Raw genomic sequence first — 27,300 nt, forward strand, 5'->3', positions numbered from 1 at the left:
CGCCTTTCTACAACAGCTTAAGCTTTTGGAGAAGTTGGTAAGTTAACAATCTTCAATTTCGGTCCATGCCTTGCGTAAAACAAACATTCTTACACATATTCCAAACATTAGTATCACAAATGATATTAAAGATCATATTGCGTTTGGGGTCATCAAATATGACTGAGAAAGAGACCAAGCTTGAACTCTTGGGCTAACAATATTACAGTGTTAGTAGGTTTGAAATTTTCCTTGAAAACAGGGAAATTTTTTTATCTTGGGAAAAAAATTAGTTTATCAAATGCTTGAAATTCATTTTCCATTGAAAAAATGTTTATACATCCAAACAACCCATGGTAGCTTTTTTTGTTCAATGAAAAAAAAATGTTTATGCATCCAAACAATCCCGCTAGCTTCTTTTTTTGTCAGAAGGCATATAAACTAATAGGGGGGATCATAAATATATTTATTTCTTGTTACGCTTTGTTTTTCTTTTTGTCAAAACATATATACTAAGAGGGGGAATCCATAAGCATATTCATTCCTTATTACGACTCATATCTTCTCACCGAGAGGAGGGCATACATAAGAATATATTATTACATTTTACTACTCTCTTATCTTCCCCGAGAGGGGGGAATGCATAAGAATATTTAATACATATTACGACTATCGTTTTCCTTAATATTTTTTATACGCAAAAGTAATATTTCTTTCTTCCTTCCTTTCTTTCTTTAGGTGCAACCCGCAACCCCGAATCCGACCTTGTCGCTTGCCAAGTCGTAAACAACTTGGAGTGTTTGTTGCTGATGGTTCCCAAAGATGGCCAGGTCACTTGCATCGCTGTTTCCGGCAAAGGCCAGGCAGGCCTGTGATGCACTGCGAATGAAAAAAATTCCCAATAGTGGCACGTCCACGTCCACATTTCCCCCAAAATGTAACACAACCTTGGGGACAATGATTATATCTTGTTGGCTGAAGTCATAACACGTGTCAAATAGGGAGAATGCTGGAGCCATCGTGTAGTTGGACATGGATTCCCGAAAAGCTGATCGGAGGGCAACATAGGCTGACATTGGCAGCTGAGTGATGACCGTACCTGTTGAGGTATATATAAATGATTAACTAACATCAACTTATAATATAAGCTTTTCAAGGAGTAATTGGTTGTTTCACTTGGTATCAGAGCAATTGCCTCACGGCACGTCCTGTGCCGAAAACCCATGCAACAACTCCTTGATATTAAAGAGGAGCCACATGTGCCTCATATTGCTGTCAGCCCCTCAAAAAGAGGGCCACAAGTGAGGGGATAGGGGTGTTGACGTATAAATGATTAAATAACACAAACTCTTTAACAACTTAAGCTTTAATTTTGGAGGACTAGTACTAATTAGTTGTTTGGCAGTACCAGAATCGATGATGGTTCCGGGAGAGGCAAACGTGGACGGGTCGATATTCAATTGTTGTCCACGGACGCTTATTCCGAGCATCTGGAGGAAGTAGAAGGAGGGCGAGTTGGGGTCTGTCAATAGCGGTGTGAATTTCACGGAGGTGGTATCGCCGGACCCAAACTTGAGATATCCTCCGTTGGAACTGGACGTTGGGGGGAGACAGTAAGAGAAAACTCTACCATATTCTTTAGCTGTCTGAGAAATTAAAGAGAGTGCGTTTCGCCCGAGCCCCAGCAAGCCGGCTATTCTGCCGAAAAGACCTTTATTTGATTGGCCGCAACCGAATGCAAAATTTGTGAACACGTCGGAGGTTGTTAAAGCCAGGGTGTCGCGGGCAAAGTAGCCCATAGAAAAGGAGTTGTCAACGTAGATGCTGGTGTAAACACAAGTAGAGGTGGAGGCATCGCAGATGGTTGAGTGTCCAGTGGCAGAACGGAGTAGGGAGCAGTCTTGAGAGGAGCATGATATGTTGAGATAAGTAGATGATTTTGATGGGTCAAAAATGGGGTCTTGTTGAGGGTAGCATTGGCTCGCGCCCGCGCAGGGCTGGCACTGAACCCAATTGAGGTTGCTACCGGTGTCGAAGACCACGGTCAAGTCACTTTTAGGTGTGCCCAGTCCGATGGTCACCACGTAGTTGAAAGTTTCGACCAGGGTTCCTAGATGAGCGGGGAGTGTAGTGGTCTTGGTGTCCTCCACTTGGTGGAATTGTGCCTTGAATCGGGATTGGAGCGAGTTGACTCGGGATTGATCTTGGCTCAGGATTTCGCCGAGAGTGGGTGGCTTTCCATGATGGCCCAAGGGTGAGCAAGGTCCGTAACGGTGGTCTAGTTTCAGCACCCCTTTTTTATTCTCATGATGATTGGAACCTGTGATAATTAATGAACACACGAAAATTAATTAGCTTCTGTCTTATCTCTCCATATCGTATGTTGTTTCGAAAGAGGAAAAATAAAAGTTTATTGGATGATTTTAGCATGGTAAAAAAATAAAGAGAAATGATATGAGCACAGCCATGTTTTGGTATTTTCACTACTTCGTCTCGCCTTTTAGTATTTAAGGAGCCGTCAAATTGTTATTACGGTTCCAAAAAGCGAAAAATACAAGCTGGGTTTGTGCAATTATTAAAACATTATTGTGCTGATATCATTCCCAAAATAAAAGTCACTCTTTAATGTAATTAATTATTAAAGCATCAGGGAGAGTGAAGAAAAACTAAGAATAATAAAATCAAAAGTGGAGAGTGTGTATCTTAACCTTTGGGCGTGGAACAGCGAAGAGGAGGTAGCAAAAAGGTGACTTTGATGACGTGAAAATAGCTCTCAGACTCGGCTCCAAATCCAAAGGGAAAGAGAAGGTAAGTGGAGAGCAAAAAGAAGAGAAGGGGTGAATGGGTAGCCATTAGATGAGGGCCGTGATACAAACATTGCTTTCTACGTGTATTTATAGAGAGAGAGAGTGTGTGTAAATGCAATGAAATGCAATGACTAAAACAAAGTTTCGGTCCCTCTCAAGTCAAGGGCGTGTGAGTGTGACAAGGAAATTGAATACGCAAAGAAAAATATGCAGGTCGTGAACCCCACTTTCGCAGAAAGGCTCTTGTGGACTAGGGACAATCACATGACTTGGTCTTCAAAGAAGTGACTAAAAACAGGGAAAAATATGTATCCACTATCCAGTATTCTAAGAAGATAATAGAAACCAAAAACTTAGCAGGAGTTTTCCATGCATACTGCTCGGATGCTGGGAAGGCAAGGGTGCTGCGATAGTGAGAGCAATGACTAGCGATAGCGAGGGTGAGAGCAATGACTAGCAATAGCGAGGGTGAGAGCAATGACTAGCGATAGCGAGGGTGCGAGCAATGACTAGCGATAGCGAGGGTGAGAGCAATGACTAGCAATAGTGAGGGTGAGAGCAATGACTAAAAATAGGGAAAAATATGTATCCACTATCCAGTATTCTAAGAAGATAATAGAAACCAAAAACTTAGCAGGAGTTTTCCATGCATACTGCTCGGATGCTGGGAAGGCAAGGGTGCTGCGATAGTGAGAGCAATGACTAGCAATAGCAAGGGTGAGAGCAATGACCAGCGATAGCGAGGGTGAGAGCAATGACTAGCAATAGCGAGGGTGAGAACAATGACTAGCGATAGCGAGGGTGAGAGCAATGACTAGCGATAGCGAGGGTGCGAGCAATGACTAGCGATAGCGAGGGTGAGAGCAATGACTAGCAATAGCGAGGGTGAGAGCAATGACTAGGGACAGAAAACTAATTAATGTCAATTGAGTAGATGGGTGAAGGTTACCGATAGGAAGATGAGATGTTCGTTCCACAAATGGGTAGGGGATACTTACATGGGAAGGAAGAGGAGATTTATTTCGAAATGGAGATTTCGTTCAATAAAGATGGAAACCGGTAACTACTAAAAGAATATGACTATTTTGACGAGAATACCCCCACTTAACATTGATGTTGTAATGATTTTGAGGGTATTTCTGTAAGATGATTTCGGATCGTGACTGTCCGTAAGGACTTTCGCAGCATGCCTAGATCTGATCCAAAAAATTTTGGATCATATGATTGGGAATCCAAAATATGCCCATGGACCCTCTTGGTATGCTTATATCCCGTTCATTAAAGTTCAGATTCGGATGGTCCATCCGACCGTCTGGATCCATTGACACCCGTAGATAAATATAGGGTGTGCTCAAAAAATAAGCTCCATAGATCATCCTAATCCTTTGATTTGTGAAGGCAAAAAGTGGACAGATTTGTGAAGGTTTATACTCGTTCAACTTTGCCACCACAAATCGAAGGGTTGGGATGATCCTATGGAGCTGGTTTTTTTAGCACACCCTATTGATGTGATGTGAGGGCCCATCATGAATGCTTTGGATCACCCAGACAATGTGGCCCCCAAATTATTTTAAGCCCACAGACGTTGATAAGTTATCTACTTCGGGGAGTGGGAACTCTCCTCTCTCTCACCCTCTCTCACCCTCTCTCTCTCTCTCTCTCTAGTAAGAAACCCCGTGCGATGCACGGGTAAAAAAAACAGAAGCCCTAAAAACTTAAACTTAAATAGCCTGATTGCATATGTGGAAGGAAAGATAAAAAATACCATAAGAGGTAAATAGAACTGGCAGAGAGATCCAAAGAAGCGGCAAGCCTGTTGGGAAATGAAATTAAAATGTAGATGGCAATGTTTCATAACTAATATAAACAACCTTTCTAGTATGACTCCTCTCAACAGCTTATTGGTAAGACAGATGTGAGGAAAATAGAAAGACCAAGCATGAAAAGAACCTCAACCACAATATAGTACTATCAATTGAAGAGGTGGATTTTGATATGGCCATTCCTAGCACAACCTAACTGATAAACAATTTGGATAATTTAATAGGTGGGCTCCACCTTGATAAACGAAGGACCCCTACCCAAAATAACAAATGACAATTTACTATCCTTCTTTTCATTACAATGATGAATCCAAATCTTAACCCATAAAGTGGTATTAGAACACCACAAAAACAATGAATTCTACATGGAGACAATAATGAACCTCAATTCTACGATACATGGGCAAAAAAAGAAAGTTTGGCTTAAAATTGTTTTAAAGGCAGAAATATGCATTCGTTAAAAATATTAAGTTTGGAGATGCAGTTTTTGCCTCAAAACATGTGAAAAAAGAGCAATAGCTCTTATAAATTTATATTTAAAAATGGACATGAAAATGGAGGAAAGAATAACAAATTCATTTTCAAAAGAGGAAGGAATAACAAATTCAGTTTCGTAAGCATAAACATAATGAAAATCGAGCAAAATCCCAACTTCTAAGCCAACAAATCAAAGCCAGACTATCAACAGAAAGTTCAAGTGGTGAACATTGTCTCTTGTTCTTAAGTGATGAAATAAGATGAAACCTCAATTTCCCATTCTACTCCACCCAAGCAACTGTCATTCTTTGCAAGTAGACCTCTCCAACTGCAACTCACGCCCGCAAGCTCAACAACAAAATTATTCATGTGGAACCTATGAAAAAGCAACTATGGAAAGATTAGCAGATTTCCTTTCTTTATCAAAAAGTAGAAATGCTACTAAGGAAGCATTAGAAGATTTTATTTCTTTATCAAAAAGTAGAAATTTTGAATAAGTAACTCCTATGATCCAAATTTCAAAATACATACCATTTAGGACAAATGCGACAATGATCCAAAGGAAATGTTGTTTTGCTGATAATGATCCATATAGTTGGTTATTCAAGCAGAATAAAGAGATCATTAACCTTGGTATTGTGGGTTGAACAAATGAGACTCCACAAACACCCCTTGTTCGGTCTAAGCTGTACCCACTTGGAGGGTAAAGCCAGCTCCTAAAGAATGGCCAACAACACATACATTGGAGGTTCCTAATCTATCAACAGCCAAATTTAGTGCCTTTAAAGCTACATTATATCTGACAGATTTGCAAACCCTACTTGGTAAAATGTTTGGGCTATCCTGTATGCAAACACGCATTTGCAAACAAGCATTACATTGACAGTGATTGAATGTGCATTACATTTTTGTACTGTTCATGTAATAGTAAATAAATTACCATCTCCTTCTCATAAACATATCTATTTGGGTATGAAAGAAACAAACAGGATTGACATAGTAACATCTGCAACATGGATTCATGACAAACAAATCTGAGTATACTTACTCAAGGAGTCACCTTCTTAGAAGTTCTCCATAGAGTAGCAACCTGCCCTCGCCATTCTTGGATTCAAATGTGTACACTTTCGTATCTTGTTACAACTCCGATACAGACGCATAATCCAGTGCAGAGATATTGTTGGGTATATATGGACAGCTTGTATTATGTAATATGTGTACACTTAGATGTGACCCTAAGCTAACCTAGGGTGAAATTTGGGATCTTACCTCATTGAGTTGATGGGGTTTTGCACAAAATTGGAAGATTTAGGGTCCGGTCAAAATGGGGTGTCTACACATGCACCCAATCCGTAATTTTGCAAAGCAAAAACGTTCACATTTTTTTATTACAAAAGCATAAAGGAGGGGGTATGATTGAAATTATGTGGCTTTAATGGGTGCCTTTGTTAAAAAGCATAAAGGAGGGGGTAGGATTGAAAATATGTGGGTTGAATGACTGTCTTTGTTAAAAAAAGTAAAAAAAAAAGTGATGTGTAATTCTATTAGAATTTTGGGAGAAATTCAAAAAATTCTCTAATTTTCTCTTATGCTATTAAAAAATCCCGTGCGATGCACGGGCGATGTTGTTCCTCTTAAGGTGTTCGGAATTCGTTAATATTTTGAAAGGTGTCCTGAATCCGTAGTATTATGTAATATGTGAACATAAATATGTAGTATTATATAACATATGCACCCAATCCGTAATTTTGCAAAGGTTAAAATAGGCATGAACGAGGAGGGTGGGCATGAAGTAAAAAACCCCGTGCGATGCACGGGCCGACAAAGAACTGTATGGACCACATCATAGGTTGATCCAAACCGTCCATGTGATGGAACACAACAGAAATAGGCTGTGCCCGTAACATCATTTCCATAGGCTGATCCTAGCCCTCCAATCTATGGTTTCCATAAGATAAATAGGCATGAAGGAGGGGGGGGTAGGATTGAAATTATGTGGCTTTAATGGATGCCTTTGTTAAAAAGCATAAAGGAGGGGGTAGGATTGAAAATATGAGGGTTGAATATATGAGAAAAGTGTAGGTACACACTCCTGTAGCTAACTTAGCTACACTGCCGGCTTAAAATACAGTGGGGCCCACATTGTTTGGGTGATGCTGTGGACCCCGATCCTGAGGATTGTGAGGGAATGAGTCCCTAACACCCTCTGGATCATCCACACGTGAATGAGAGCTCTACCAAGGAACTCTCGAAACGGATGCCACCCTCATAGCAAAACACGAGTGGCGATACAAACTAGATACCTCCTGATCCAAGGATAAATCCCCAAACCTAGACGTACCTGAAATAAACTCAGAGTCGCCATCCATGGATAGGCCATGGAACCCCAAAAATCAAATGCTCTGTGCAATGGATAACCAGAAATATATATGGGCTCGTGCCTGATTACGAATGGAGAAGGTCCGAAGAGCACCCCCAACGTCCGAGTGCAAGTGTTTGCACAAAATTATACCGCAAGCGCACGAGTCAATCGTAGCTACGGGTCGATCATAGGGAAGAGCTATTAAACCTCTTAACTTATGCAAAGTGAACAATTATCCAAATATTACTACTAATTATCTACTGATTATCTAATCTAGATGATTAAATTAAAGCCAATTTACTAGTCTAACAATTTTCCAATTTATAGAAACAACTTCTCTAATCTAAGGGAAACCTATTTAAGCAATTTAACTACTAATTTTTTTTATAAAATAAATTAAAGGACTGATTTGATTGAGAATTTTAACCACTAATTTAGTCACTAATCTAACACAATAATTATTTAATTTAATGAAAAACTTAAAGAACTATCTAGGTGCAAAGTTGTAAAACTATTAGAATGTTGCCTAAAATTCAAATAAAAAGTCTTAGGGATAGAATCCACCATAGGTTAGATAAAAATTATTAGTTTGTATATATAGATTCGCTTCGATCTCAATCTTGAATTAGATTGACTTGTATAGATGATCAATCCGATCAATAAAAAATCCAATCAATGGATGAGATTTCCCATTAGTAATTGATCAAGTACACAAATAATTTTCAATATCTATACAAGACTCTATAAATTCTCATCAACGGTCACATATACAAGAGATAATCAATGGCATATATGATCTATAATTCGAATTTACAACCCCTTGTATATTAAAATTATATTCACAAAATTGAATCTAGACCGTTAGATCACACAATCTAACAAATTTAATCTACCCTTAAGGCTTCATCTAAACCCTAAGATTAAAAATTTAGCTACTCATTATTTATTCAAAACACAAATAATAAAAGATTACCATGATCAATAATCTAAACTAAAAGAAATAAAAATAAACAATAATTCAAAAGAATAAGAATGCTTCCCCTTTAATTGAATTGTCCAAGTACAAGCATATTCCAAAAGAAAGAAAAGAAATTTTTGACCCTCCTCTTCAAAGCTCCTCTCCAATTCTTCTTGGATCGTTCATGATGATTGAGCCTTCTTGTGAATTTGAGTTCTTGGAATTGGTTGATGGTAGCCAAGGGAGAGAAAAAAAATTGAATTTCTTTAGTTAACTATCAAGAGGAGAGAAGAGAGAGAGCCCCCATAAATAGAAAACGTCCACCTCCTCTTGGTAATTGCCAACTTTCTTAATGCAAGTAGGAATCATCCACTTCCTTCTTATTTTGGCTCCTTTTGCTTTTGGAAACTCTCCACCAATAGGAAATAAGTGGATTGCTAAGAAGTAGGGGTGGATATTACTAAAAATAAGATTCCACATGTTTTTCCTAACCATAATAGTGTGGAAATAACGTCCAAAGAGGGGAGAAAACTGTATAATTTGGGCTCAAATTTGGTTTGGTTGGAAGTTACCAATTTTGATCCCTTTTTCTTCTCGGTTACAAAATATAATAAAAGTTGGGTGTACATATTACCAAATTTGATCCCCTTTTGCTTTCAACTCTAATGTTATACTGTGATTGATGAGTTGTAAGGGGGTGAATTCATCCATTCCACTCAACTTTTTCTGGTGCTTGTGAAACTACCATATTGTCCCTACTCTTCAAAATAATTAAACCCATCGCCATAATTATTTGCAAATGGCAAGACTACCCCTCCTTTATATTGTACACAAACACTTGATATTTCTCCTCTCATCTTCATCTCCAATAAACGATCCAAACCATTCAATTGACGGTCAACTTGTAAATTACTTGCACCACTAAACCGTCCCGTTGATATGATCTGAACTGTTAAATTTGCAGGCCTCGATATGAATTTTGATCTTACCAATGAGCGCACCTCTTGAATCCTTTTTGTGGGCTGATCTGGACTATTCAAAAGACGGTCAATAAATGTGAATTAATTTCCCCTCCAAGCCCATTTTCCATGGATTTTCTGAAAATAACCTGAAACATAAAAACAAGGGAAAATACCATCATAGCACCGCTTTAATTAAATAATATACATCCTTAAGTACCTAAAATTCACACATTAATATGTTCATCAGCAAGCACTTGGTCTCTTATGCCATTTTCATTAACTCCAAAGAATTTTGGGCAAAATCATGTGAGATGGGAACAAAATATCCCCGGAAAGACGTCTACCTAAGCATGCATGACCAGGGGATAAAATAATAAGCACACACAAAATAATATAAAAGATGTGTCACCTAATGACAACTAGGTTATGAGTGACATGCCTAACTAGTGTCTAAGTTTTGGTGGACGAACACATGCATACTACAACTACAGGTATAAGTCTGTACAGGAAAGTAAGAAAACTCATCAAAACATACAATAACACAACAAATCCTAAGACTCTAAACCATTTAGCCCGAGTCCTCGATGGTCTGGTATTCATCCAAAAAAGCCTACGTATCCCCGCCTCCGCAAGAATCAGAGCAACGTAGTTCTTCGCGCCTATTCTAAGCTATGATGCTTAAGACACCTAGACCTCTATCCTAGACTCTATCTAAAAGACCAGGCCAGTTATTAAAGTTTCTTGTACGATTATTTAAATTCCAGTGAATTGTGGATTTTAGGACACCCTATATGCCCTAACTAAATGCATATTAGCCCTAAGGTAATGCAAGTGGTTCCTACAACCTATGTGTAACTAGGCTGCGTTTCCTAAGGAAAATAAAGGGTGGACTAACGTATTCTGCTCTAGTCATCACTCGGCGATGTGGATCGCCGACTGACCGGACGGAGACGCTCCTATAACTCTAGGACAGACCCCTAACTCTAAAACAAGCACACAATAAACAACCTATCAAAAGAAACTCCTAACTCTAAAACTCTCTATCTAGGAGAAACTCCTAACTCTAGAGGAAGATCTTTTGAAAACAAGGTTTTAAAGGTTGCTTATTCAAAAAGATTTAAAAATGTTATTTACAAAAGTTTGGCTGGACTTGGGATATAAATCTCAAGTTGCACTACGTACCTCGTGGAAGAGGATCAAGCCAACGTAGTTCGGAACAAACTCTCCTAATTGCTACTTCCAAAACACTCAACACTTTAGATTTTTTTTAAGGTTTTCAAATGTTTTTTATGTTTTAAATTTCTAATATTTTTGAGTTTTAAGATATTCAATATTTTTGGGTTTTAAAGCTTTTCAAATGTTTTTGAAGCTTAAAGAGTTTTCACCCTTTTGGTCAAAGACCTAAGGGAATACACAAAGCAACACCCTAGGGCCAAACCCTAGGGTCAAATAGGAGAAACTCCTAAACTAAGTAAGCCAATTATCAAAGATAAAGAATTGATCTAAGATCCCAAAAGTCAAAGCTTTAATGGGACCGCTAGTCTTTAAAGAATAAAAGCGACGACAACACTAAGGAGAAACTCCCAGCTACTGATACTAAAGAAATGGCGCAAATGAGTTAGAGACTCTCTAATGACACTATTAAAAGGACGAATGAGTCAAAGACTCCCTCATAAAAATCCTTAAAAGGACAAAAGAGTCAAAGACTCTCTAATAACGCTATGAGTCAAAGACTCTCTAACACCCTATAAAGGAATACAAATAAGACATAGCATGTCTTTCAGATCAAAGAGAAGACAAACAAGGGGGTGTGAGACTGAGCTAGTCTCTTAAAAGTGGAACTCTCTAAATGAGACAAGGCTTGTCTCCAAATAGGGACTCCACAAATGAGGCAAGGCATGCCTCCTACGAGTACTCTCTACTAAGGCAACCTTCTCAAGGGTACGCTCTAAATGACTCTTTCATCGCTCAAGCAATGAAAAGGAGAAGCTACCATCTAAAAGATTAGAGAAGTTTCTAAATAAAAGAGGGGAAACCCTATTGGGACTGAGGAAGTCCCCTACAGATGGGTTTGGGCTACTGATGCCCAAAGCCTAAACGCATTTAAAAGGCTGGGCTAGCCTACTAAATGAAAGAGGGGAAAGCTACTTAGACTGAGCGAGTCCTCTAAGGATGGGCTTGGGCTAACGCCTTCATCGCCCCCAGAATTATGGAATAAAAATGTACCCAGGTTGTCATTTTTACCAGAATTCACGATTGTACACAATACTAATCAGGCTCTTATATTCCCAACACATACATATTCCAAAAACACATACTCACACACGCATAATTATACCATTACACTTACACATATAACTGTATTTACAAACACACATATAAGGTAACCTCACTCTATCTAGAGTCTTACTTTGAACTACTATAGCAGAATGTGCCCTGAATTCTGTGAACAAACGTGATAGAACATGCATTAGACCTTATGAACAAATACAAATGATCATGCCTCGGATTCTTGTAGACGAATGCAGCTGGACATGCTTTGAATTCCATAAACAAATGTAACCGAGCATATTCAGAATTTTTATGTACATGTGTGTCAGAACATTACTGATCTAACAAGAAAAATATCCTCAATCAATGATAACATTACACCAATTATATAGCCATGACTACAGTGATTCTTCTTATCTTCCATTCATCAGCACAATCAACTTAGGAATCAACTTGTGTTATCCAAATAATTGACCGTACTATTCATTTAATCATACAGGTATCAAAATCGCAAGGAATCTAAAAGTGAAGGTTTTGAATTCCACAAAGCTTGCTCCGTTTGGATGCCAGAATATTTTTGGTTCTTGGGACTTTTGTGGAATTTCCGCAGGAAACCCACGTTTGGTTGCTAGTTATATAGTGGGCAAAAAAGAATCCCACAAACCAAAATAACCCCGCACGAAACCCAAAGCTGGAAAAAAAATCCCAAGAACCAAAATAATCCCACACGAAATCCGAGGAACCAAAATAACCAAAAGAAGAACTTTTTTCTTCCCAACAGTTCAAGCAACCAAACAAAGGGATTTTTATTTTACCGGGATTTTTTTTTTCCCACCATAGTCCGGTCAACCAAACATGGGATTTTTATTTTACTGGGATACTTCCAGGGAGTTTTTTTTCCCACCAATCTTCCAGTAAGTTTTTTGTTCCACAAAAGTCCCAAGAACCAAAATAATTCTGGCATCCAAACGGAGCAAAGAGAAGGATATTTCAAAAATGCAAATGAGCACCTCCCATTTGTTTAAACAAACGAATCACAGACAGACTAATATAATGCCAAGAATTTGTGAGTGAGGAAACTGTAGACAACCAAAATTAGTTTCATGTTTCAAAACCACCTACTTATAATCTGCAAAAATGAAAAATCATGATAATACATCATCCAACAGATTCTCTCCAGGAAGAAATCACACAAATCTTATAGAACTTTCATCCCTTCACAAACAAGATTAAGATCCCCATATTGTCAAATGAGCATTATTAAAGAAGTAAAACAGGTAATATACCTCAGTAAAAAAAATCTTGAAATGAAAGGTTTGAAAATGAGGTACTGAATTGATTTTTAAAAGCCAGACCACATACCCTAATATTAAGAAGAGTGAGAATCAGCACGGTAAGAAAAGAAAAAATACCTTGAATGTGAAAAGATGAGAATAAAGGTTTGAATAAAAGATTAGAGATGAAGCCAGACCTCAACCCTCCTTCTCCTTCTCCTTCTTCTTCTGCTGCGATCGATCGATCGGATGATGTGGATATGACGATTGTAGCCGTGGATTTGCCGGAATTTGCAAAGGATTTGGGATTACTAGAGAGTACAGGTCGTTGAAAACAAATGGGTTAGGGGTATATGAGTTATGGAGAAATGAAGTGGGTTTCTAATTGGATCTAAGGGATGATGGCTAAAAATGGAGAAGAGGGGGTTTGGGTTGAAGGAGGTGGCTGCTGTGATTGAGGGTGATGGCTGAAATGAAGATGAGATTTGAAATGGGTTTGGGTTTTGGGGAGGTGGAGATGATGATGGGAAGGTTGTAAATGGTAGAGGTGGGTTTGTTGGGTTGATTTGGACAGGGGTAGTGGTTCGGTTAGGGTAGATGGTGGAGATGGGTTAGTGGAAAAAAGGGGTAAATGAATAAGAAGATAGTGGCGGGATGGTAGCTGAGATGGAGGTGGCTGGCCGGAATTGTAGAGGAGGTAAGGGATGTGGAAGTGAGGTGTATAAAGAAGGGGATGAGGTCAAATTTCAGGCTAGGGTTAATAAAATGGGTTAGAGATGGTGATGAAAATAGGGGAATGGCAGGTTGAATAGGGGTGGTAAAGGGGTTCGATCAGATTTAACGGCGGCCGGCAGGAATCCGATGGGTTCGAAGGGAAGAAAATGAAAGGGGTTTGGATCTTGGGTCTTAGAGAAAGAAAAGAAAAATGGAGAAGGGTTTAGGGTTAGACGAGATGATGGTGGTATGGAGATGAAGGAGGAGGGTGATGGTCGGAGAAGGTTCGGGTTGGCCGGAGTTGGGGTTGAAAATGGGTTTGATGATGAAGCTTTGGGTCGATTCTAATGGTGGAGAGGTCAAGGAAGATGAGAGACAGACGAAATGGGTTTGGATATTAGGGGTGGTGAGGGTGGGTGATGGCCGGCCGGAGGGATGAAGAAGGTGACCGGAGATGGGGTATTGGTGGAGGTGGTGGTCGGCTGGGTTTTGGGGTTAACAAAACAAAGGGTTTGAAACTTGGGTTTTAGAGTAGAGGAGAAAAAAAAAATGAAGAAGAAGGAGATGGGGCGGGGGGGGGGGGGGGTCGGAGATCTGGTGGTCACCGGCCGGCAAACGACCGGAGAAGATGATTTCTCAAAAACCTCTTCCTCTTCTCTCTGTTTTTTTTTTTTTTTTTTGCTTTTCCTTAGAAAATGAGCTCCTCCCTCGCCTCAGCCGAATGAAATCCCTTTTTAAGGGAAATGATACATTTACGCCCCTCCTTTTAAATTTGAGGACAGCCCTCTCAACATGATTTCAAACATTGCTGCACAAAAGGGGGTGCCCCAGGTAGGTCAAGGGATAAAAGGAGAAATATATATTTGCCCCTCCCTTGCATTGCCTTAGACAGCCCCCCATGGAGTGTTTCTCACTTCCATTTTTCTAAACAAAGGTGGTCTTGGGTAATAGCGAGGGGGAAATATTATGGAAAATATCTCCTCAAAATTTGATCTCAACCCTCCAAATCTCCTTTATGCTCAATGGTGAGGATTGAAGGCTTTTTAACCACCTAGGAAGCCTCCTAAGATGCCTTCCTAACTAATCCATATCCCTTAACCTCCCTTAAGCTAGATTAGGTTCTAAACATTACTTGAAAAAAAAAAGAATCTTTCTTATTTATAGAATTGCCCAGCTCCTAGATAATGCACCCCTCAATTATGATGTACACTAATCTGTGTACCTACATATCCTCCCGGACAGCCCAAAATGGCGAATTTGAACTGGCTTTTCAGATTCCAGCACAGCCCCTTTTCTGGCTAAATCGCCACTCTTCTGAACTTGCACCACGACACTATCTTAGCTTGTTTGCTAGGAGAATGCGCACGGATCTTGACGAAATTTTGCAGGGACCCCGGTGGAATCCTAACTTATCCTAGGATGAAGATTGGGACCCTAATGGATTGATTTGACATGGTTTTGATTAACACTAACAGGTTTAGGGTTCGGTCAAAATAGGGTGTCTACAGATGCAAACCATTCATTTGATGGGCCCTCACATAGATAGGGTGTGCCCAAAAAATCAGCTCCATAGGATCATCCCAACCCTAGGATTTGTGGAGGCAAATATGGACGTGTAAAAACCTTCACAAATCTGTGCATTTTTTCCTCCACAGTTTGAAGGGTTGGGATGATCCTATGGAGCTGATTTTTTGGGCACACCCTATCAATGTAAGGGCCTATCAAATGAATGGTTTGGATTACCCAAACAATGTGGGCCCACTGTATTTTAAGCGGGCGATGTAGCTAAGTTAGCTACACGAGTGTGTAGCTTCACTTTCCTCTCTCTCTCTCTCTCTCTATATATATATATATATATATATATATATATGAGAAAAGTGTTGGTGTGCTTAAGTATTTAAAACGTTTTCTGTATGTGGGACCCAAACATTTAGCGCAATAGGAAATGTTTTAAAAACTTAAGCGCACCAACACTTTGTTTGGGTGATCCAAACAATTCATTTGAATGGTCCTCACATAGGTAGAGTGTCCACAAAAAATCAGATCCATAGTGGAGGTAAAATGGACGTGTATAAACCTTCACAAATTAGTCCATTTTTTGCCTCCATAGTTTGAATGGTTAGGAATGTCCTATGGATCTGATTTTTTGTGGACACCCTATCTATGTGAGGACGATTCAAATGAATTGTTTGGATCACCCAAACAATGTGGGCCCCCACTGTATTTTAAGGTAGTGCGTAGGTAACTTACCTACACAAGTGTGTAGGAAATGTTATATATATATATAAGACCTAGGCAATATACACCAAAGATGTGAACATAATTGGCCTTTATTTTGGTTATGCTTAATTCCAAAATGTAAATAAAGATGAATTTACAGAAAAATCGAAAATAAGCGGTTCGGTTCGATCCTGTTTGAAATCATATGTTATAAACCCAAAGAGGGTACTGCAACTGATTCCAAGTAGGCCCCCAAAAATCTAACGGAAGAGACAGTACTGAAATGTAAAAGAAAGGCAGTGGGATTTATATCATAAGTTCTGAGGGCAATTTGAGCACGACCAGTCTTTATGATGTCACCACCTCGTACCTTACTTTGTAAAGGAAATTACAGAAAGCTGTAAATTGCAGAAAAGTAAAAGAAAGGCAGAGAGGTTTATATTATAAGACCTGAGCAATATACACGAGGGATCTTATAACGTCACTGCCTCGTACCGTTGGCGAAACTAACAAACCTTTCTCAAAATCCCCAGCCTGTGGTATCCGGTTTTTTCCCGTGCTGCGTAGGACAACAGGGGATCACCACATCGGGTTTTTATGGGAGTGTTATTTTATCTGCGCTACTTACGAACTCGGGACTGTGATCCTGACTTCGCAAGATAGAGAAACTCAGAGTCGCCACTTAGTTAGGGCCTAGGACCAATGTCTATTCTTCCAAGGAAATGAGTAACGACTCGAATTTCGTTGGAAGAATAGTAATCAGGGGTTCCTTTGCTCTGGGCCTAGAACCTTATATTTTACTCTGTTTGCTTAAGGCACGGTCCTTACAGATATCTGGGTAAGGATTGGGCTGTGTTGGGCCCTTTTTGTGTATTTGAGCATCTTTCGTGCGGTTGGATCATATTGAAGTGGCCCACTTTGGGGGACATTGGAGTGGGAATCTCTCTCTAGGATGTGGGCCCACGGGCCATCTAGTGTCCAAAGGGGCCAAGAGATGGACATATTTTGTAATATTTCTTCATTGGGGAAGCAATGATATTGGCACCCATGTATGGGTGAGTTGAACGTGTTTGTTGCATTGGGTCAAGAAGTACATGATCATGCAAGGGCTTCTTTGGCCAATTTCATCATGGACCTGAAATGATAGTGGCACCCGGTGTGTCCATCCATGGGCAGCACTCTCTTGGTTATTCTCTAAAGAAGGGGGTCGAATTGATAAAGACACTCATATGTTTTGGGGTAGGTGTAATTAGGCTATAAGTAACAAATGGTGAAGGATGAGAGTATTATGCAAATTTTCTACTATGTTTCTTTGATAACCAAGAACATCACACAGCTAGTGAAGTTGTGCATGTTGGTGAGGGGAGTGAATAGAACAGTGTGTTCTTTCTCCTCTTGCAACCGGTGCAGTGAGCATCATCTACTTCCCATGTGAGCAAAGTGCTGTGAGCATCCTCATCTCCAAACACTACCCAATCATTCTCCCCATCATCTCCACCATTCCCTTCACATCCCCCTCCACCTTATTTGTTTGTATCAGTCCAATTGCTACTAAGAATGACAGATGATCAATGCATTCCCAATGTATGTTATTTCATGTATTTTGATGTGAAACTGTATAAATATCAATCATGGAATGTGCTGATATTATGTGAGCATTAAATCAATGTGACATTGTCCATGTATTTTGTAATTTTCCAAGCAACATTGAGTTTAATGGATATGGGAATCAAATAACCTAAGGTGGCCAACATACCCCTCTCCATTCCAACTGTGAAAAGGGCCATTACATAGTGGGACATCCCGTGCGATGCACCGGTGCGAGAAAAATAAATAATTCATAAAAAGATGTGTTAAAAATATTTAAAAAAAGGGGGGAATGCATTCATAAAATGATGTAGGTGAAACAAAAGAACACCGAAAAAATAAAAAAAGCATGTGATTGCAGGAAAAACTTTTCAGATAATTTCTTTAAGGCTCTGTTCATTTGTTTTCTAGCTGCAGGAAAAGAAAAGAAAGGAAAAGAATCTAACGTGGAAAACTGGAAAAGAAAGGAAAAGAAATTGTGAGAAGATTCCTTTTGTGAGAAAATTCCGTTGTTCACTTGGCCAGGAAAGGAAAAGAAAGTATGTAGGCAAAGTGGTTTTCTCAGCAAAGTGATTTTCCCATCCTTTTGGTGAGAATATTTAGAAGGAAAGTGCAAGAAAGTTGGTTTTCCACGTCATTATTTATATTTTCTACCTGTGTAATTCAGCTTTCCCGAGAAAACAAGTGAACGGCGGAAAATGTCAAATCATGTCCAATCACGGGAAAATTTGGCTTTCTTTCTTCTCCTTTCCTTTCTCAAGAAGGCAAATGAACAGAGCCCAATGGAAAACTCCAAACCCTCCCTGTTTGGATTGGAGAAAATGTCTACAGATAGGAAACATTTTCCTCAGTTTTTTTCTCATTTTCATAATTTAGAAGAAAATGATGTGGATATGGATGATTTGGAGGGATAACATCATAAATTGTAGGTCTCTCTAATTTAAAGTGAAGGGGTGGCTATGTTCTTGGGAGCGGTAAACATGACATCTGACATTTGAAAACAAAAGTCATCAGAGTTTCTCCAATCAGGTGAATAAATATCACAACTGCAAATGATTAAACTTAATCATAAACTCTAAAAATAACACATGGCTACGAAAGAATGATCAACAAAAGGAAGATTGCAAATGAATAAACTTAATAATAAGCTGTTAAAAGTAAAGGCTGTGGATATAGCTTATTTAGTCGGATATCACAATAATTGAAGGTGTCTCTAATTTCAACTGGAATCATGTTGGTTCAGGTTATTTTCTTTCATGTATCATTAAAAAAATGGGAAATTGGAAATTTTTGAAAAAGTTTTATCTTTCCCAAACTGTTACAACAATCCAGACAGAAACACCAAAGTAAAGCAAGCTTTGGAGAATATTAGTAGACTTCAACTGAGCACACGTTGGAGAAAAGAAAGCATGACATAGCAAATCCCAAAGCCTCAAAAAAAAAAAAAAAACCACTACGAACCTCAGAAAATGCCAAAAAAAAAAAAAAAAAAGGCAGATTCAAAAATATTTAATAAATTGTAACATAAATACATGAATAGAGGTCAAGGCTTGCTGCTCTTAAAGGTGACCTGCTCTTAAAGGAAAAAGAAATAAAAACAGGGAGAAGGAAATAGAGGCTCGAATATAAAATACCCAATAGAAGTGTAGATCAGTTCAAAATTCTACCAAGATACCATAGAAATCCCGAAATTTCTTCCCAAACATTTGAACTGCGGAAATATTCTGCAAAAGAGGAAAGTATAATTAAGTGAGATTCAAGGTGTACCCGAAATGAGACTAAAACTCATATAAGTAAAATGTCTAGCAAGAAAATCAGGGAAGCTACAATCTGTACCGGAAAGATGTTTAAGATTCGAGGTGTACCCAACCAAAATGAGGCTAAGAGGGGCCCCAAACTTTCCTACGTTGATATTTTGCCTGCAAAAATAATGCCAAATCTTCCATTCTATCAAGAGTATTCAATATTTGAAAAAAAAATATATATTGCAAATTAATTTACAATATTCCTCGCATGAACTTTCACCCTTGCACTGTGACAATAGCTTTCTTGAAACATTTCAGTTCGCAAACTGATTAGAGAGAAAGAAGAAAAGATAAAGGAAGATCCTGCAATCCAAAGTGAGTTAGTCATGGTAAAATAACATGCATTTTCAAGTCATTGAGAATGAGTCACAACAATAATTCCATCTAGGGTATTCTTAAACTCTCATCAATGTCAAAGTTCGATGTGCCAAATGCTTCATCCTGTGGCTTCTAATAATCTAATTTATCCCCTAAAAAATCCAAACCGTTTAATCTGCAATACCCATATACCTCAACAAATTAAAAGACGTATAGATAAAGCATACATAAGACTACTAAAATAAATGAGTTCTTTTCTATTTGACTGATGGCTATGATAAACTCCAATTAGTACAAAATAGATTTTTTTTCCGAGGAAGACGGCTTGGCAAGCCAGGATAAAGGAGGAGGGTTGGCGTCAGGTTGGCAGCCGGCCGAAAAACTTTGCCACTCTTTACGATCTTCATGATTTTTTTTTGAGTCGACCCCAACTAGCTTGAGACAAAGGCTTTGTTGAGTTGAGTTGAGAAAGTATTTAAGTTGTGACCTAACAAATGAACGGTTTCGATCATCCGCCGAAGTGGGCCCCACCACTACTTTTTGAGAGAGATGGACTTTACTCCACACACCCGAAAAAAAAATTCACATTTATGCTCCGTTTGGTTGCTGGGTTTTTTTTGTGCCTGGGAGTTTTGTGGGAGAGTAAGTTAAATTTTGGTCCCATCCCATGTTTGGTTGCCTTTTAGCACTAGGTTTATTTTAATCCCACTCTTGTAATGATTACTTGTGGGGTGAATTTTTTAATCCCACTATTGTAATGATTGCCTTTTCATCCCATCCCAAGATAACCCCAGGAACAAAAATAAACTCAGGAACCAAAAATAAGCTTGAGATGAATTTTTTTTCTACCCAACAGTTCAAGCAACCAAACAAAGGTTTTTTTTTCTCCCACCATATCTCCCAGGATATTTTTTTCTCCCACATAACCAAACATGGGATTTTTATTTTACCAGGATACTTCCAGGACTTTTTTTTTTCCCACCTATCTCCCAGGGTATTTTTTTCTCCCACATAACTCCCGGGACCAAAAAAAACCCGGCAACCAAACAGAGCATTACTGGTGGGTACGATTTTCGTAATTCCACCAGAGAGATACGTGGAACTCTAGCCTTTTGACACGTGGCAGTAAAGTTCAGGCTTATCCAATCCTGTTGTTATAAAAAGGCGAGTGGCTTCCACACGCTCCCTCGTGCGAAAGAAGCGCTCTCCTGAGTCTGTCCTTTTGGTGGTCGCGCGAGAGGGAGAAATCAAAGAAGGTCATTTTCTTATTCGTCGTTTATCCATTTGTCTCTTTCTCATCTTATTTCTTCTTGTTTTGTTATGAAACCTCATATGCTGTAGCTTCCGAGTGTTTTTGAAGGTGATGCCCTAGTTTTCCTCTCTTTACATTTTGCAAACCCTAGATTTTTTCTCTCTATCTACGTATTGAATTTCGCATTTTCTTCTGATTCCATTGATTTGGATTATTTTCCTGGCAACTGTTTTGATTTCGATGTGTTTGGTGTTCTTGAGTTAAGATTAGGGTTTGTAGAATCTATTTACATTTTATAAACCCTAGATTTTTCTATCTATTTGCGTATTGAATTTATCATTTTCAGCTGATTCGCTTGATTTGGATGTTTTTCTTGGCAACTGTTTTGATTTCGATGTGTCTGGTGTTCTTGAGTTAAGATTAGGGTTTGTAGAATCTATTTACAATTTACAAACCCTAGATTTCCCAATCTATCTTCGTATTGAATTTCGCATTTTCTGCTGATTTGCTTGATTTGGATTATTTCCTGCCACCTGTTTTGATTTCGATGTGTTTGGTGTTCTTGAATTAAGATTAGGGTTTGTAGAATCTATTTACATTTTACAAACCCAAGAATTTTCTATCTATTTGCATATTGAATTTATCATTTTCAGCTGATTCGCTTGATTTGGATATTTTTACGGGCAACTGTTTTGATTTCGATGTGTCTGGTGTTCTTGAGTTAAGATTAGGGTTTGTAGATTCTATTTACAATTTACAAACCCTAGATTTCTCAATCTATCTACGTATTGAATTTCGCATTTTCTGCTGATTCCATTGATTTGGATTATTTTCCTGGCAACTGTTTTGATTTCGATGTGTTTGGTGTTCTTGAGTTAAGATTAGGGTTTGTAGAATCTATTTACATTTTACAAACCCTAGATTTTTCTATCTGTTTGCGTATTGAATTTATCATTTTCAGCTGATTCGCTTGATTTGGATGTTTTTGTTGGCAACTGTTTTGATTTCGATGTGTCTGGTGTTCTTGAGTTAAGGTTAGGGTTTGTAGAATCTATTTACAATTTACAAACCGTAGATTTCTCAATCTATCTTCGTATTGCATTTCGCATTTTCTGCTGATTAGCTTGATTTGGATTATTTCCTGCCACCTGTTTTGATTTCGATGTGTTTGGTGTTCTTGAATTAAGATTAGGGTTTGTAGAATCTATTTACATTTTACAAACCCTAGAATTTTCTATCTATTTGCGTATTGAATTTATCATTTTCAGCTGATTCGCTTGATTTGGATATTTTTACTGGCAACTGTTTTGATTTCGATGTGTCTGGTGTTCTTGAGTTAAGATTAGGGTTTGTAGAATCTATTTACAATTTACAAACCCTAGATTTCTCAATCTATCTACGTATTGAATTTCGCATTTTCTGCTGATTCCATTGATTTGGATTATTTTCCTGGCAACTGTTTTGATTTCGATGTGTTTGGTGTTCTTGAGTTAAGATTAGGGTTTGTAGAATCTATTTACATTTTACAAACCCTAGATTTTTCTATCTATTTGCGTATTGAATTTATCATTTTCAGCTGATTCGCTTGATTTGGATGTTTTTCTTGGCAACTGTTTTGATTTCGATGTGTCTGGTGTTCTTGAGTTAAGATTAGGGTTTGTAGAATCTATTTACAATTTACAAACCCTAGATTTCTCAATCTATCTTCGTATTGAATTTCGCATTTTCTGTTGATTTGCTTGATTTGGATTATTTCCTGCCACCTGTTTTGATTTCGATGTGTTTGGTGTTCTTGAATTAAGATTAGGGTTTGTAGAATCTATTTACATTTTACAAACCCTAGATTTTTCTATCTATTTGCGTATTGAATTTATCATTTTCAGCTGATTCGCTTGATTTGGATGTTTTTCTCGGCAACTGTTTTGATTTCGATGTGTCTGGTGTTCTTCAGTTAAGATTAGGGTTTATAGAATCTATTTACAATTTACAAACCCTAGATTTCTCAATCTATCTACGTATTGAATTTCGCATTTACTGCTGATTCCATTGATTTGGATTATTTTCCTGGCAACTGTTTTGATTTCGATGTGTTTGGTGTTCTTGAGTTAGGATTAGGGTTTGTAGAATCTATTTACATTTTACAAACCCTAGATTTTTCTATCTATTTGCGTATTGAATTTATCATTTTCAGCTGATTCGCTTGATTTGGATGTTTTTCTTGGCAACTGTTTTGATTTCGATGTGTCTGGTGTTCTTGAGTTAAGATTAGGGTTTGTAGAATCTATTTACAATTTACAAACCCTAGATTTCTCAATCTATCTTCATATTGAATTTCGCATTTTCTGCTGATTTGCTTGATTTGGATTATTTCCTGCCACCTGTTTTGATTTCGATGCGTTTTAGAGTTTGTAGAATGATTTTTTCTTATGTGTTTGCGGTTCTGGAACTTTGATTTTGTGTTTTTTGGGGATCCTTTTTTGTTTTTTTGTTTTTGTTTTTGTTTTTTTGGTAGTGTAAGGAGTTCTGTTGTAGATAATATTGAGGTCTAATTGTTCTTTGTTTGCGATTATAGCATCTGGGTGGGATTTTATGGGATGGTTTTTCTTTGATCGAAGAGGAAAAGGTAAAGAAGTATTTGAAATCCCACAATAATTTTCTCGGGGCACCTTTTCCCATTGGAGTATGTGCAGTTCTAGGAAGAATATTGCATTTGAAAATTCCAGTTTTTTGATAACTAGTGCAAGTGTGTAACTAAATGTAGGAATTTTGGCAATCCGTTTATTTCATAATTTATGAAATTTTATGGGGAAGTTTATTTTAAATTATTGTTTCCGGTTGTTGAAATGTCTATTGGAGGGAGGAATCAGCTTTCTTATTGGGAATGTTGCTGCTATGGTTTCCTCTTGTATCAGTTTTGAAGGATTGCGTTTGATTTAGTGTCTGAGAATATTTTGAAAGCTTTACCTTTGTTTGTTTGATTGCTGAGAAAGAAATGCTATTGTATTCCTTTCGTTTATTTGGGTGTCATGAAGAGAAGCCTGATTTTGTGTTGATGTCTTTTCTCAGGGTCCTCTTCTTGTATTTATAGCTGATTCGACTAACCAAGAGAAGCCTGATTTTGTGTTGATGTCTTTTCTCAGGGTCCTCTTCTTGTATTTATAGCTGATTCGAGTCATTCGACTAACCAAGCATGGTGCCAGAACTTCCCTCTACCATGACTAATGAGGCTAATGTGGTTGCTGAAAAATTGGAGAGCAGGTCAGTGACTAGAGATTAAAAATCTTTACATGGTAAAGTCTATGTTTTAGACAGTGACAGGGTTCAATATTAGGAAAGAAAACTGTATACTTTATTACCCTTTCAATATTAGGAAAGAAAGCTGTTTACTTTATTACGTTGCTTACCAATGCTTTGAAGATTGAATTACATCATAAAATTCTAAGGGTGCTGAATGTAATCAAGTTGAAAATTTGATCACCAGCTGTGGTTCTTTTTCAAATTTCTTAGAAAATCGGAAGAATATAAACAATGCTCAATATCAGGAAAAAACTAACACAAAACACTATATGGGCTGATCTAATTTAGATTATCCCCATATCCAATCATTTTCGTATTACATTCTCATATCCACATCTAGATAACATCGTAATAAAAGAGCTGGACCGACTTATCACAGCAGCCTTCTCACTATGCCAAAATAATGTTTTTTTAAATGGTTCCAAAACAATGGTTATGGACCAAAATAATGGTTATGGACCATTTTTGTCTGGTGTTGGATAAATTCAAACCTTGTGATGGACACAGTGGCACTGGAGTTTTAGGGTCTTATTTGCAAATACAGACCAATGTTGATGGCAAAGAGACCCATAATCTATATTCATGTCAAGTGGCTCACCTACACTTGCAATTGATCAGAAGACTCAGAACTGGTTCATCTCTGTGAAATTTTTTCAATGGTTACTATTCTTGTTTGGGGAAAACCCATGGCTCTACCTCCTCGACACTTCTAGATGTTGTCACACTCCTTAGTGTGAAAATTTTAAGCCTTTCCGGTTTTTTTATCATGATCATTTTTCTGGTAGAATTACTATTAGGGTTTTGAGTATCCTTTGCAGATACTTGTAGTATGTGTAAGCCTAATGCTGTTCTCTGATTGATTCCTAGTCTGAAAGCTTTTCATGGTGCAGGTCTTTCCCAAATAAAAAGAACCCAGGGAAGGCTGAGAGGGAGAAGCTGAAACGTGACCATTTGAATGATCTCTTCCTTGAGCTAGGCCATGCCCTTGGTAACTTTTGCTTTTCTTCAATACCTTATGTTGTCATCTTCCTCTGATAATTTAGTTGCACTTGAAGCTTGTTCTTGACAAATTTTTCGGTCCAAACTGAAAAAAAAAAACTTACAAATTGCTTGGTTCAAACTGAAAAAAATGGCACACCTTTAGGAAATGACTAACTTATATTTGTGTTATGAACTTAGTAAATCAGAAGTATTGTCAATATGTTGCCAAATTTAGTCTTTCTGACAGTTTAAAGGCCCTCTTACAAATTAATTACAATGTCTGGTTCTGTATTGCTCTTTAAACATTTGGGGTTGTCTTTCTTTCTTCTCAAAATGGACATCTATTTCATTGATGAAATCTTGGGCTACTTTGAGGAGTTCCTTAGGAGGATTTAAAAGATCACCAATTAAATCATGGATTAACTAGAATTATGGAGGTTTCTTTAACGGTTCATAGAGATGTGGGTATTCTAGCAAGCCGGAGGGTGTATCTGGAGTTCTAGACTAGATTTGGCAGTTCTTTTGCACATTTCTTCTTCTTCTTCTTTTTCTTTCAGTAAAGTTTTCATCGCTGGTAAAGAAAATAAAACAGGCATCTATTTGACGGATGCATATTTTGTTCTTCCCAAAAAACCAATATCTTTATGCTATTCATATTTTGTTTCCGTTTGAAAGAAAAAAGAGAGTTTATTTTATTATCTAATTTCAATGCATCTATTTTACAGAACCAGCTCGGCAAAATCGTGGCAAGGCCTCTATATTGGTTGACGCCGCTCGAATACTACAGAATCTTCTCGCACAAGTGGAATGTCTCAAAAAGGAAAATGTAGCTCTGTTGTCTGAATCTCACTACGTAAGTTTCTCAAACCCAGATGCTGCCATTCAAGAAAAAAAACCCAAATGCTTTTTCTTACCTATTTATTCTTGTTTTCTTATAAGTTTCCCAAACCCAGATTCTTTTTCTTCCCTATTTATTCTTATTTTCTTATTACACTTGCACAAGAGGGCGAGCCTTGGCGCAACGGTAAGGTTGCTCCATTGTGACCTGGGTGGTCACAGGTTCGAGTCACGGAAACAGCCTCTCTGCAAAGCAGGGGCAAAGCAGGGGTACGGCTGCGTACATCTAGCCCTCTCTAGACCTCGCAATGGCGGGAGCCTCGTGCACTGGGCCTCCCTTTTTTCTTATTACGCTTGCACACAATTATGGAAGTGGATTCTGCATAAACCTTTTCTACTAGAGGCTGTGTACTTTTGAAATGATTTTCATTAAGTTCTCAACCCATATATTGTACATGTTTGGTTGTTCTAACTGTTGGAAACAGGTGACCGTCGAGAAGAACGAGCTGAGAGACGAGAATATCGTCCTAGAAGGGGAGATTGGGAAGTTGAAACATGAGTTACTTGAGAGAACACAGTCTGCTCCCGCATGGAGTAACAACACAGATTTATCTACTTCCCAAATGAAACATGCCAACTTAGCTCCATCTTTGCCAGAAGATTTGCATGCGCTGCCTAGTGTAGACCATGTGTTGCACCCACAACCCATGGTTGGGCCTGTGATCGTTATCCCACTTCATCAGGAACTCTCCTCGCCGGCTCTACCTAACCCTTCCTCGCATGTGAGCAGACCCCACGCCCGGTATCCCACCCCCTCGGATTCATGGCCGTTGAAGCTTCTCCACAAGCAGCTTCTAAATACAAGTGAGGAAGTTCAGCTTAGTAGTAGTAGGACCAACAATAGTGGGGAAGAAGGGTCAGGTGATGTGGAAACCAGTCATGGTATGCTTGATAATGAAGAGTAATAATACACTGTGTACATTCTCATTGATCTTCCCATATCAACGAAGAGTAATACAGTGTGTACAGTCACTGATCTTCCCATATCTTCTAAGGAGCTGTAGATCTGAAAACATGTCATGGTTCATGATATCAAAGGGTGTCATTTCATGGCTTGAATCTTGTATTCATAGTTAGAGTAACACACCTGAGCTTTCTCGTGACTCGTTGAGTCAACCCAGATCAGCCATATGCTGAGTCAGCCTCAGTGTAATAGCTAGGCTTGTCAACTCTAGTCTGAGTTGGCTTTGACTCGGTTGAATCACAATCATATACTACTGAGTCGGACAGTTTTTTGTTCTTCACAGAGACTCCTTGCTCACATTCAACAACAGAAAGTAAACATTAGTCGGTGTTTGATGCATGCATTTAGCTCG

At 38.4% G+C, this 27,300-nt stretch overlaps 2 protein-coding genes across 5 annotated transcripts; one reads left to right on the forward strand and one right to left on the reverse strand.

The window, feature by feature from the left end:
- Positions 1–503: 503 nt before the first annotated feature.
- Positions 504–2,832, reverse strand: LOC143858156 (aspartyl protease family protein At5g10770-like). The gene is made up of 3 exons (XM_077368792.1): positions 2,688–2,832; positions 1,388–2,299; positions 504–1,078 (listed from the first exon to the last, which is right to left on the reverse strand). The coding sequence occupies exons 1-3, from the start codon at positions 2,830–2,832 to the stop codon at positions 714–716; spliced, it is 1,422 nt and encodes a 473-aa protein (XP_077224907.1). The 3' UTR covers positions 504–713.
- A 17,902-nt stretch (positions 2,833–20,734) lies between these two features.
- On the forward strand, positions 20,735–27,289 carry LOC143857531 (transcription factor bHLH47-like). Of its 4 annotated transcripts, none has more exons than XM_077367987.1 (5): positions 20,735–20,813; positions 23,950–24,067; positions 24,997–25,094; positions 25,813–25,940; positions 26,410–27,289. In XM_077367987.1, the coding sequence occupies exons 2-5, from the start codon at positions 24,000–24,002 to the stop codon at positions 26,887–26,889; spliced, it is 774 nt and encodes a 257-aa protein (XP_077224102.1). In that variant the 5' UTR covers positions 20,735–20,813; positions 23,950–23,999; the 3' UTR covers positions 26,890–27,289. The 4 variants fall into 4 exon arrangements, with proteins under 4 accessions (XP_077224102.1, XP_077224103.1, XP_077224101.1 ...); XM_077367988.1 differs by having other exon boundaries at positions 20,778–20,917; XM_077367986.1 differs by having other exon boundaries at positions 20,805–20,917; positions 23,876–24,067.
- The last annotated feature ends 11 nt before the right edge of the window (positions 27,290–27,300 follow it).

Source organism: Tasmannia lanceolata, unplaced genomic scaffold, assembly GCF_043159265.1.
Source record: "Tasmannia lanceolata isolate RefF3 unplaced genomic scaffold, GAP_Taslan_0.1 ptg000025l, whole genome shotgun sequence".
Taxonomy (NCBI): domain Eukaryota; kingdom Viridiplantae; phylum Streptophyta; class Magnoliopsida; order Canellales; family Winteraceae; genus Tasmannia; species Tasmannia lanceolata.

Excerpts from the sequence above, each read along its gene's own strand:
- LOC143858156 (XM_077368792.1), bottom strand. The coding sequence starts at position 2,832 with ATGGCTACCCATTCACCCCTTCTCTTCTTTTTGCTCTCCACTTACCTT. Across the intron at positions 2,300-2,687 it reads TCGCTGTTCCACGCCCAAAG|GTTCCAATCATCATGAGAAT; the intron begins GTTAAGATACAC and ends TAATTATCACAG. Across the intron at positions 1,079-1,387 it reads CGGAACCATCATCGATTCTG|GTACGGTCATCACTCAGCTG; the intron begins GTACTGCCAAAC and ends ATACCTCAACAG.
- LOC143857531 (XM_077367987.1), top strand. The coding sequence starts at position 24,000 with ATGGTGCCAGAACTTCCCTCTACCATGACTAATGAGGCTAATGTGGTT. Across the intron at positions 25,095-25,812 it reads TGAGCTAGGCCATGCCCTTG|AACCAGCTCGGCAAAATCGT; the intron begins GTAACTTTTGCT and ends TCTATTTTACAG. Across the intron at positions 25,941-26,409 it reads TGTTGTCTGAATCTCACTAC|GTGACCGTCGAGAAGAACGA; the intron begins GTAAGTTTCTCA and ends TGTTGGAAACAG.